The following is a 13054-nucleotide window of genomic DNA, read 5'->3' as shown; positions in this document are numbered from 1 at the left end:
TAATGGGGTTTTTGTATATGCATGTTTTTTTTTTTTTTTATAAAAATATTCACTGGTGGCCCTTTTGCGATCTATTGCCTTTGAGCTATTAGATTAAAGATTAGAATGATGAAAAGTGAATTCAGGGCGAAAACTCAATTGAATCTTGATTTAGGAAAATACTACAACTTGAACTTGATCGCGGATCCAATTTTGATTTTGACGATTGAATGTAACAAAATCTCAAGTGGATTTTGGATCGAGTTAAACTCTCTTTTGGGCTTAAAGTCTCAAAGTTTCCTTGTGCTGTTCAAGCCGGTTTGAACTCAATTACTTCTAAAAATTTCCAGGTGTTCAACTATCTAACATTTAAGCATGCAAAAGAAAAAAACTATGCTATCTCTATCGGATTGCCCAAGCCTACCGACGTGCCGCCATCGAAGCCTTCAGCCAACACCCGAGATCCTCTGCCTCCAATCATCACCACCTCAAGAAACTCTCGGATTGCATCGGAATCATATGAGCCTAGTCGATCTCATCCTTTGAAAGATGCAACTCCCATGCACATCAAGCGTAGGACCGAGTGTCCTCATGTCGGTTCCGGTGCACTTTGGAATGGCTCCACTGCCTCCGGCAGCCCTTGCCTCAATTCTACCAATTCCACACGCATGCCTTTGCCCCGAGAACACTTCCACCGACCCCCACCCACCCCTTTTTTGGTGGGGTTTGTTTTCAGTTTTGAATTATATGGATGAGCTGTCATCTGCTAGTGGAAGTGCTAGAGTTGGGTGATTTTCGGATACTCCAAACTTTCGGTCGCACTATACCCATTCCATGCATTATCCCTTTCGCTTTACTCGTCCCACATATCAGCGGTCAACCAAGGCCACCGGCCCACCACCGTGCGCAACGCCCATGAGCGGCCCATCCTTGGGCCAATACCATCTCGGCCATCACTTTAGGCCGACAAAGCCGCCGTACCTTTAAGCACAAGTCAGCCGACCATTGTGCCCACTGCCCACCACCAGTTGCTTCCCTCATACCACCGCCCCAGGGGGGGACCATCCCTCAACTGCACCACAAACCGAGCCCAATGTCGAACCCACCTCTTTTAATTAAATTGGATGCACGTAAATCATGGAATGTCCCTGGCCCGAAAAACGATTGGAATGGAACACGAGGAAAAGGGAATCGTGAGATGGCCGGATTTCTGGCCACATGCCAATAACTAAATTCTAAACGACAATTCCTGATTACCATCGTGGGGTATAATTCTAGAGAGAGAGAAGAAAATATGGGATCGTTCAAATAGAGATGCTCCCATTATATTTGACATGGAAGATACTCTAGTGGAATATTTACTGAGTTATCTGAAAACTATTGTGAAATGTAGCGGAGGAGGTTGTAATGGCATTCTATAGGTTATTAAAATCCCAGTCAAATTATACGTTGGGAGTGAGTCACCAATCAACCATCGGCACTAATATCACTTATATCATTAACTTGAACTTTTGAGTGAAGGTAGGTCCAACTAGATATATTGACGAGCTCAAACTCGGATCTCTCTTGACAATTTCTCTGGCAAAATGTACAAAATCTGATTAAATTTCCATCGGAGCGCATCAATTTGAAAAAAGAAAGTCGAATTTCACAACATGGTGGTTCAACATTAATATTCAATTATTTTATTGAGCAATGTACTAAAGTTCAATAACCATCATCATTAGAATTAACTAAAAAGAATAAGGTGTCACCGCATACGTTTGCGAATCTAAACTTTACTCAACCTTATGTGTCACGGGCTGCCCAAAACTTTGTAAACTACTCACTATAGAAGGGCTACGATCCCTTCGAAAACTTCGGTTAAGCCCATGATGTGATTGGCAGTTGATGATACTTATCGCTAAAATCATTGCTACGAGGCCTACGCTATATAGAAAGACGTGGTTTTGGATCTTTGGTTTTTCATCAATTCAGGGTCTCGACAAGCCAACGTGATAAACTAGTCAAGCGGCTTTGACACATGTCTTTTAGGCGGGAGGGAGGGACGTTCATGAATCGAATCTCTGCAATGAAATTGAATTTGGTTTCTTGCAAGCATCAAACCCCGACCGTCCACAAAAATCTAGCCAATTAACTTCACGGATGCAACTTTTATTCGACCCCGTTTGTTTTTTGGTAGATAATATATGCGTGCAGCCCCCACAAATCGCACTGGATAGCATTCACTTGGGCCAGTACGACCTTAAGGTGATGCTGCTAGCAAATTGATTATGGTGGAGAAATGTCATCGAAGTCAACACCTACCAAGGAGCAAAGCGCCGTTCATCACCCTCTGTGCAACTTAGAGACATTTGCTGTGGATCGTCGACTTTCGTCCGTTCCCACCGACCGGTGTTTTCTAACTAGCGCTTTATTGCCTTGGACTTCACCGACCTAGGGTTTGTCTTGGCTTTTTGCTAGGGTTTTTATGGACTGAAGGACCATTTCTTCGATGGCTTAGAACCCCGTGATTGGCAAAATGAAAAATCCTTCGTCCATCCCTTTGTTAAGGTTGGGTAATCTCCTTGGTTAGGGCATCGGTTTCCATGTATATCAAGACAAAAGACAAAAAAATTCAAGCTCACAGTAGTTTTTGCCGATAAACTTCATTGTAAAGGCAGGGCGTGTTTGTTAAGCGAAAAACGAATGGTTTGCAAAATATCTTCCAAAAAAATAATTGCTCGAATCACTCATGAGAATTAACGAGTAAAAATATTTTCATCATTTACAAAATTATTTAGACAGAAATTGTTGTTTATAATAAAAAGACTTTCCATTGGATGATTATTTTAAACGATAAAAGCCATCATTTTTTGAAAAATATTTTATATGTTAGTCATTTTTGTGAAACAAATGAAGCCTAAGTTAGGGCTTTCTAGAAAGGGGAAATTACCCACAAAAAAAAATCCTAAACTTATTGCACTCAGCCAATTTAGGCCTAAAATTTTCAATTTAGTTTATTTAGTTATAAATCTTTTGACATTTTATCAAGTCATTCTAGCTATACTATTCGCCGGAAATCATTGAGGTAGATAATTTTTGCATTTTTTTAGTTTCTTGAAATTTGTCTTATTTTTTCATTTTCTTTTTTTTTTCCCTTCACTAGCCACCAATGACAGCCTCAACGCCCTACCGACCTCGGGTGAGGGTTGACTTGCCTAGGCAAGAGTTGCCCTCATTGGGTAGCAAAGGTTGCCCTTCCCAATGGCCATTGTAGGGAAAAAGAAAGAGAAAAAAGGAAAAATTTAGAAAATAAAAAAATTATAAAAGTTATCCACATCGGCGATTTTGTATCAAAATTAGTTAGAAAAACTAAATTGACAAATCATCAAAAGGCTTAAACTAAATTGGTAAATCTGCTAAAAATTTAGAATTGAATTAATAAATTGTTAAAAATGTTTAAGATTAAATTGGCCACATTAAAATATTTAATATTGAATTTGCATAAGTGTAATAAGTTTAAGGTTTTTTCTGTAATTTTTCTAATTTTCTTAGACTCCCGTTGTTGTTTAAGATTGCACAGTTATAATATTATTCTTTCTTACTCACTCTAATTTGTCAGATCACATATATAAATCATATATAGTTTTTTTTCCCCCTATTCCCAGGAACCAATCCCGGTTCTGGGCCCCCACCCCTATCTCCAAAGTGGGCCGATTGTTTGGCGAGCATATACAAAAACTACTTTATCTTCTCCAATTAGACGTATGAATTCCTTCCCTGTTTGGATTTCATTCATCACATATCGAGACTCTTATTCATTGACTTTAATATAGTGCTTGGAAATAGTTGCTTCTGGTAATCTCCACAATGTGGAAACAGCCTGGACACCACTAAGTTATTGCACAAATTTTAGGAAAAGAAAAAAAAAACTTTTAACTTTACTTGCATCTTTAACCAAATCGCTCAAGAGGCTTGCTCAGTTCAACAACCCACCAACACCACGTCATCCCCTCTCCACTCCGCATGCCGTCGCCTTGCCAGCTCAAGGCCGGGTCAAGGCCAAACGACAAGGTCGATTTCGCGAGAGCATCTTGAACAAAATCGAATCCAAAATGCTAAACCAACGCAAATCACTCTTCCAAACTTCAACCAACACCGCAGTTCAACTCTCGATTCTCTTGGTGAAAATGGTTTGGATTGGCCAACCAATCCTGCAGACATACACGAAAGCATTCAACCATAGTCGGGACACGCATGTAAACGACAACTGCTCTACATCAAGCTGTTCTAGTCAACCACCCCATCGCGAGCCCCAGGCCATAGTTAACGCGCGCCTGCATGAGTCCAGCCCCGCACGCGAGAGCGAGAGAGGAGACGCTGACCTCATGATACAGACGCGCAACGGCAATCGCCCATTCGCGACGCGTAATCAAAGCGGCCGCGCAGCCCGTCCATGTAAATGGAATTGAGTGTTGGGGGAGCGTTTCGTTTCTCTGCCCGAAATGACAAACAGTAGGGCGGGGTGGGGGGGGGTCCGATCTTAGTGGGAAATGCTCCTTTTTCCACGCAAAAGTCGTCCGCGGCATTAAACTCCTTTCGTTCCTTTCTCCTAACGAAGCCCGATGTGGCTCCGCCTCTCTTAACAGCTCCTTAGCCTTTATCATGTCATGTGGTCTTCTTTGCCTCCTCCGTCGTCCCGTCCGTGTCGTTTATGCGTGCAATAATGTCCCATAGCCCTAGCCGTGCCTAAGCAGGGCTTTGGTCATGGAAATGGAGTGTACACGAAGGAAACCAGCTAGATATTTGGATAGAGTACGCAACCGTATTTTTCCCTTAACGACTTTGCAGGTGCGAAAGAAGGGCGCGAATTGTATATCTGAACACATTTAACGATGCATCGGGAACCTCACTATTGGTAAGAAAGGAGAAAAGATTCAAAAGGATCCAGTGCTCAGATTACATGTAGACATATACGGAAGTTATGATAGTTTCGCGTTATAAAGCATCCATTGGGAATATGATAAATGACACAGACGCCGTATTTGATAACCTGCCAATTCTTAATTATTTCAATTATTTTGTTCCTTGGAATTAAGAAAAATAGAAATCGGTTTGGTAATATCAGTTAAGTTTTCTATTTCATGGAATAGATTTGGAACAGAAACGAGAAATAGAAAAAGTAAATAAAAAATTTTAACAAAAAAGAACAAAAAGTCACTTGGTAACATCAGCTAATTTTTTAAAAGTTACTTCTTTGTTACTGGAAATAATTTATGAAACCGAAGTAAAAAAAAAAGTTACTTCTTTGTTTAGGAAATAATTTCTTAAATTAAGTCATTTTCTTCTTTGTTCCCAAAAACAATGTTTGAAACCAAGATGAGGTCTAGTAACTTCTTGTTCTTCCTCCTCCCTCCTCCTCCTCGACCGGCTAGAGATGCATCGCTAAAGCCCAATAACTAGTTAGAAGAGGAAGAAGAAGAAGGAAAAAAAATCTTGAAAAATTATTAAAAATTAAAAGAAATTCTATGTCATAAAAAAAATTAACAATTGTACTATACGCATTCGAATGCTTTGAAATTCATTTAGATAACAAAATCAGAAAAAAAAAAAAAAAAAAAAAAAAAAAAAAAAAAAAAAAAAACTATTTCCGAGCACAAATTGTTCTCAAGAACATAGTGCTTGATGGTTACTGACCTTTTAATTTATACAATGTGATCTTTAGATTTTTTGATGTTGAACTTAATTTCTGAACTATATGAAAATTTTCAATATTATCATTTTTAGTAATTCAAGTTCAACGATAACATTGAATATTTTCATATAATTTAAGGATTATATTCAATATATATCAAAAGTCTAAAAATCACATTGAAAGTATTAAAAGTTCAAGACATCACATTACATGTTAAATTATAGTTTAAAAATCATGAAAAATAAATTAAAATTTAAAAAATTATATTGCATCTTTGATTAAAAGGCAGAAATTATTCATGTCATTTTTTCATCGGAAATATGATCGGTAGCAAGTGCGTGGCGTGCTCATGATAGCGGAGTGGATTTGATGATGGCGATTTGCTTTAGGCTCCAAATGCGACTTGACTTTGATAATCTGCAAAAGTTTCTAGGTGAGATGGACCTGAGAAAAAGGTTGGAGTTTGTCTCGTCAGTCAACAAAACCAAATTCGGGGGCTTCGCAAGGGGGTCCAATTAAGTCAGCCAAGTCGTCAGGATCGGCAATGAATTCCATTATTATTTTATTCAGTCCCCAGGAAATAAATAATACATGGAAAAAAAAGAATACGATCCCATAATACAATATAGCAGCCTGTCTCCCAGTGGATTAGAACAGGGGAACCCCCAAGGAAAACGCCCGCCAAGGGCAGCCTTGACTCTTCTCGATAAACCGTTCTAGAATTTCATCTCAATTAAGAATTTACTGGTCATTCTTAAAAGCCAAGTCCAGACGTATTAGGCGGTGCTGATCTCGTGTGTGCCGAGATGATTTACAGCTCTTGAGTTAAGACTTTTTAAAAAGGAAACGATTCCACCATAAAATTTATTCGTTTGCACCACCTTTCTATATCCGATTTACATGTTGGACAGGCGTAGCGATGCTCTTTTGATTTGAGTCCGGTTCGCATCCTGTAAAGGTCGCGTTTTCTCGTGTTGGGTCCTAGAAGATGTCGACCCCAGCTCGAACCCCGGCCGAAAGCACGAACGCCCTTTTGAGTTTTGACCCTCCAAACCCGTCAAACCCATCGGACGCGTCTTGTCTTTCTCGCTCGCTCCCGAGATGCTTCCTCCTCGCTCTCTTTTCTCTTTCGAAGCCAGCTATGCCCCTGCCCGCACGCACCAGCTCGCACTCAACTCCACCTTCCTCTTCAGTATAAATACATGGCCGTTCCTCTTGTCCATCATCAACCAAACATATCAATCTCTCAGCCTCAGCCTCAGCCTCAGCCTCGTGCTCGCTCTTCTCTCAGAAAAACAATGGCTTCCTCGAGCCACAGTAGCTTTGCCAGCCTCGCTTTACCTGTCCTCGCGATCCTCTGCTGCCTCGGCCCGCGCCCGGCCGCCCCCGCCCTCGTCCAGCAGCAGCCCCTCGTCCTCAAGTACCACAACGGCCCCCTCCTCAAGGGTAACGTCACCCTCAACCTCCTCTGGTACGGCGCCTTCTCTCCCGCCCAGCGCGCCGTCGTCCTCGACTTCCTCCACTCCCTCTCCGCCGCCCCTGCCGGCTCCCGGCCCCCCTCCGTCTCCTCGTGGTGGAGCACCACCGCGCGCTACAAGGGCGGCCCCTCCAACCTCGCCGTCGGGACCCAGATCCTCGACGAGAGGTACTCCCTCGGCAAGTCGCTGAAGACGGGGCAGCTGGCGGCGCTGGCCTCGAAGGCCGGGTACAAGAGCATCAAGGCCCGGGCGCTCGCGATCAACCTCGTGCTGACCTCCGCCGACGTGGCGGTCGACGGGTTCTGCATGAGCCGGTGCGGCACCCACGGCTCCGGCGCGGCCGGGAAGTCCCGGTACACGTACGCGTGGGTGGGGAACGCGGTCAGCCAGTGCCCCGGGCAGTGCGCCTGGCCGTTCCACCAGCCGCAGTACGGGCCGCAGACGCCGCCGCTGGTGGCGCCGAGCGGCGACGTCGGGGTCGACGGGATGGTGATCAACCTGGCGACGGTGCTGGCGGGGGCGGTGACGAACCCCTTCAACGACGGGTACTACCAGGGGGACGCGGCGGCACCGCTGGAGGCGGTGAGCGCATGCACGGGCATCTTCGGGAAGGGCGCGTACCCGGGGTATCCCGGCCAGCTGCTGGCGGACAAGACGACGGGGGCGAGTTACAACGTGATCGGCGTTAATGGCCGCAAGTTTCTGGTGCCGGCCATGTGGGACCCGAACACCTCCGCGTGCGAGACCCCCGTGTGAGTGTGAGTCGTTATCCTGAAAAGGCTAAAAAGAGTTCGTAGGTTATGAAGCCTTTTCGGAAATGTTTGGGGAAACTTGTACTTACTTTGTCGTTCGTGTTTTGTGCGTGTGTAGATTCTGCGAATACAGATGAGAAGGAATGTAAAAATGTATAGGGAGTTGCAACGATATGTGGAATAATTTGATTTATGGAATAATGAAAACTTTCGATTTATTATAATATGGACAAAATGACCAGCATTATGCAGCAATCCGGTGTTATGTTGAATGCAAATGAACGGTGTTCTAATCTATTCATGCCTTTTTTTTTTTTTTGGAGAGTCCTACTCTATTCCTATTCTATACTCACTCTTGGAGCTTTTCTCGCCTCTTGCAGAGCGTGCGAAGTCGAAACCCACTCCGAAACTTGCGAAGACGACCGCATCAACATTGAATATGCTTCATTTTGTCTGAAAACACCTCTCGGCTGCTAATATGCTCATAAATTGCGAAAACGACCGCATCAACATTGGAACTTAGAGTTATCGCACGAGTGATTATAATTCAAATTGAATAATCATCGGGAACCCTAATATTAAAGCTTAAGGGATGATGGCTATGTTGAATACCCTATTTCGCCCTCCCACTCATCTCTTTACGTCATAAAGTAAATTTAAACGCATCTTTCAATCTCTAAAATTCCACCCAAAATTTCAGTGAGTTATTCACACGTTGGGTAAAAGTGTATAACAACTATATGTTACCAAATAATGGAGGAAATGGTAACTTAAATTGATTAACATAAATGCCTTGCTGTTAGTACTCAAATCACATCGTTTCTTTCTTTATTAAATTCATTTTTAACGCACATACATGTGTGTGTGGTAACAGATTTTCCCAAATAGCCATAGTTAATAGAAACATATATATATATTAACTGAATTCTCTGTTTTTTTTTTTTTTTTTTTTTTGATGATCTAGGGAAACTTGTAAGCCAATAGTCGGCGGGCAAACCCTAGGGCCCACGGAGGAACCCACCACTCCCGTGAAGCGGGTAAGTCCACCTGCGACGTGCTGGGGATTCAAACTTCTCTTTCATGAGGGGGAGAAAGCTCGAAGCCAGAGCACCACTTAGTGCGGTGGTAATTCTCTGATTTTTACCATTTCGCATAAATCGACAAAATTAGATTGAAAAAGCATGTCGATAGCTATCTACAAGGCAAAAGCTTAACACAAACATAAATATTTAAATTCATGGAACCTTAGCATATGTACATAAATGAATGCATGATAATCATTTTTTATTTGTGTGCCGCTATTAAAGTTCATATCACTTGCTAATCTATGTGTAAAATAAGAGATCCGACTGATCAATAATGACCAGCATACAGTGGGAGCAATTGAATTAGCAGGGCCTAAAGGCATGGGCCGCTAGGCCCGCCCGGATCTGAAATACAAATGGGCCTGTTTGACCAACGTCCTTACATTAGAAAGCGCGACCCGCCCCACTTTGGCCCGGTCCAGCTTGGCCAAACATTCTTATACCTGTTTTGAATTATGGACCGCCTAGAGCAATATATTGAGCGTAACATTCGAGCTCGTCTAGACTCGCCTATTGACCATCCCTAACAACAACCAAAATACGAAAAATATGGAACTCAATTTGGGAATGAAATGGTTCCCGGTGCATTTCGAGCTGTTAGTGATTAGTTGTATATTGAACATGACTTGCTTTTCAAGTAGTTTAGAGAAAGATTACTTGAGAATTGCTATCCTGCTGAAAAGAAATTAAAGTAAAGTAGATAATCATTTGAGCATTCTAGACGGGAGTGATTCGAAACTGAGTCTTAGAATTCAGTATGCCTTTTGCTTTGATATGTGATTGCATGTTTGCCGATCCTTGTTACATGGATTGGGGATTAAGCTTTCATCTAAATATTTGAATCCTTTTGATGTTACAGCAGAAATAAAGCGAACACGAAGACATCAGCCTGCAATGAACCGACACCTGAGGAGTTAGGTCTAACCTCAGAAGACCTATCTGCTTTGCGACAAGCCGACCACCATGCCCGGAGTCTGCAAAACATGGGTGTGCAGCGGCGCGTGCACCCGACCTCTGGCAAGAGATAGACCTCGAGAAATGGTGCATGGGCCGGTGGCCTGAGCACACTGATCGCATGCTCTGAATGCTGGTGGGAAGAAGGGGGGATCTTTCTGAACGATTAGGTTTTGGTTCCTCAATCATCCGAGCAAGGCGTTTTCGGCTTTTCTTTGGCGATAGACTGTATGTGTTCGTGATGTGCATTCTATTTCCGACTAGTTGCAAAATCACAGTTGCCTCTCATCGAGCTTTTAGTCGATTATATTGTGAGTTCTCTTTTAAGACACGGAAGGTGCCAGATGCTCCGTAACTGATGCGATAGCTGAACACAGTGCTGCGAAAATTAGGATGGTCACTTTTTCTGGACTTGAGCTACGATTGCAGCTGCTGCCTACGAGGCTAGAGCAAAGAATTGTAGAGCGCTCAAGCCACACTGCGCCGCGATGTGTATGCTGGAATATTGTACCCGACGGTAGCTCGAGAAATAAGGAGGCGCGTGCTATTTCTGCAAGAATGTCGGAGCTACTAGAATAAAAATGCGTTTAATAAACAATAAATAAATAAATAAATTATTTCTTGTTCCCGAGAACAACTCCATAAATAAAAACTAAGAATCAAATTTTTTTTTTTTTTCCATTTCTCTTCCTCTCTTCTTCCCCTGGCTAGTTATGGCCTTGGCACCAACTGGCAATCGGCCGGACAAGGCCCGGCAACCTCCCCAGAGCCTCGATAGCCCTCGGTGAGGTTGCCCCGAGCTCGCCGCCATTGGCAAGCCCCCCCCAAGCCTCACCTAGACACCGCAAGCCTCGGCGGCCATTGGCGAGTCCCCTCAAGCCTCGTCGAGGCTAGGTGAGGCTTGACCTCGCCCAGATTTGGTGAGGCCGAGCTCGCCAATGGGCAAGGTCGCCTCACCCGGTCACGACGAGGCTCGGGGGTGACCTCATCGGCCCTTGTTTGGTTGATCGCTAGTCGGCGACCAATTGGAGAAAAGAAAAGAAAAAGGAAAAAAGAAAAATGTAATAAAATTATTAATAAATTAAAAAGGAATTATAAGTAATAAAAATATTGGGAGTCGTACCAAGCGCATTTCTCTCCTAAGAACATAAATTGTGTTTATTTATCAAATGCTCAAAACCTGTTCTTGAAAACAAAAATAGAAAAAAGTGTTTCTGAAAAAAAAAAATTTGTTCCACAGAACAAAAATGTTATCAAATGCATCCTAGATGTTCGGCCAATTCATCGCCTTGGAAAGTGTTCTTGTGGTCCTTTCGAGGTGTCTTGAGCTTGAGCACATTACAAGTTGCTGATATTTGAAACTAGATGAGAAGTTACTCAAAGATAGGTTGCCCAAACTGCAGATTCTAGGGCCTTCTGTTGACCAAGATTACTAATTTGTAGGAATTGGGGTTGTCAAATGAGCGAATCGGGTCAAATATAGGTGAAGAAATGGGTTGATCACCATTTTGACAGGTTTAATACAAATGCAAATGCTTTTGTTGGACCGATTCGGATCTTGAAGACTTTCCTCGGGTGTCTTGAGCTGGCGCGAGCGGGGACCATAACATGGAGCATGTGGATGGTGTTTTTGCCACGATGCATGACTCCTAGGACCTTGAGCTTAAGGTCATTTGCAGGAGTGGGTGGGTATTTATTAGGCTGCGAGGCAAAGGGTTGCCATTCTATTACTAGGATTTTCTAGCCTAATCATCCGGATACCTACGCGATGCTCTACACGATGCCAATGTTTAGCTCTAACGAATGATTGGTATGTTATCCGTGGCTCGTGATGCCTTGCAACTAGAGTTACTCCATGACCAGAATGTATTTGCTAGATCATGAACTTCTGCTAGGTATTGCAGATTCCTGTGGGCACACCGTCCTTTTGTCCATGTACCTTTTAACCATTCCTGCCCATTGTTTTTTCCTAAACCAGCTTTTGAACCACTTCTTCTTCAATCTTATCCTTCACCTAACCACTTTCGTCTTCAAAAAGAAGACGGGATATTAGGCCAAGTTTTGCTTTTTTGGTTAATAGTGACTCATCGTCACCAACTTAAGTTGTTCGACGTTACAAATCGATGCGTGAAGGCTTTGTGGATGCACGCGTCCACCGAGAAAACTAACTTCTTGGTAAGTATAAAAAAGGAAAGATTTAGAATGGAGATGAGAAATGCTTTTAATTCTTTAATTGGCTATGATGCTCGTATATCTTTGACCGTTAATATGTGTGATTAAATTTGCCATAATATCCTAAAGAAAGTCTCGACTTTTGGCTATATGATTGCCCTGAATTGTTTTACTTCTGTTGATTTTTTTTTCTTTTTATGTGTTGATGAGATGTTCAGGACTTTTTGAGTAGTGATTAGCAAAGGCCATTTTGGCAAGTCTTCAAATTCCTAGTTTTTGCAACCCTAAAAAATATCTTGCATATGATATTTATTCTCTCGTTTCCTCTACAATCTACATCTCATGTTCTCCAACCATATTTGAAGGTCACAATAAATTCTTATGTTTTGTAGCTCTATAAAATGATTTCCACGAAAAATACTTTCCTTTGTCGTGAAGTATTTTAGTGAAATAATCGCACCGTTACTTAGCAAAATATATTATCTCCAATCCAATACGAGCAAGGCACGAGCATGAGTGATGCACGTGAAAAGGACTTTTTGGCAACATGACATGTCCCGCTTAAACTAGGTTAGAGCTCGGCACGGCTATGTTGGGCAAGGACCACAACCCATGAGGGAGGGCGAGAGTTAATTTGTTAAGATGGGAATTGAAACGAAGAATCAAGCTTTAGGATAGAGGGAAAATGGGTTGGGGAGAGAGAGATTGATTGGTTGATTAATCATAATTGCTAAATGTTTTACACACAAGAGGAAAAAAATGATTAAAGAAAGGATAAGTGCAATTATATGTAACCCATCATGATTAGGCGAGTTGATTAAGGTGGGACCAACACTAACTTAAATTCCTCCCTTGCAAGATTTTGAATTTGTATATAATGTTTATTTTATTGAAGAGGGTAGGTGGCTGCACGAGTTGAAGTGACTCCCCGATGGTCCTCCCCCGACATTCGCGATT

The 13054-nt window shown here is 42.6% G+C and overlaps 1 protein-coding gene across 1 annotated transcript; it reads left to right on the top strand.

Moving 5' to 3' along the window:
• Nucleotides 1-6767: 6767 nt before the first annotated feature.
• On the top strand, nt 6768-8141 carry LOC104447978 (protein EXORDIUM-like 2). Its single transcript, XM_010061734.3, has one exon. The coding sequence runs from the start codon at nt 6859-6861 to the stop codon at nt 7888-7890; it is 1032 nt and encodes a 343-aa protein (XP_010060036.2). The 5' UTR covers nt 6768-6858; the 3' UTR covers nt 7891-8141.
• The last annotated feature ends 4913 nt before the right edge of the window (nt 8142-13054 follow it).

Source organism: Eucalyptus grandis, chromosome 6 (genome assembly GCF_016545825.1).
Source record: "Eucalyptus grandis isolate ANBG69807.140 chromosome 6, ASM1654582v1, whole genome shotgun sequence".
In the NCBI taxonomy this organism is placed as follows: Eukaryota; Viridiplantae; Streptophyta; class Magnoliopsida; order Myrtales; family Myrtaceae; genus Eucalyptus; species Eucalyptus grandis.
The sequence above is the reverse complement of the archived record's forward strand: the minus strand, read 5'-3'. Positions and strand labels throughout refer to the sequence as shown.

Bases quoted from the DNA above. Each gene is read 5' to 3' on its own strand.
- LOC104447978 (XM_010061734.3), top strand. From the start codon at position 6,859: ATGGCCGTTCCTCTTGTCCATCATCAACCAAACATATCAATCTCTCAG.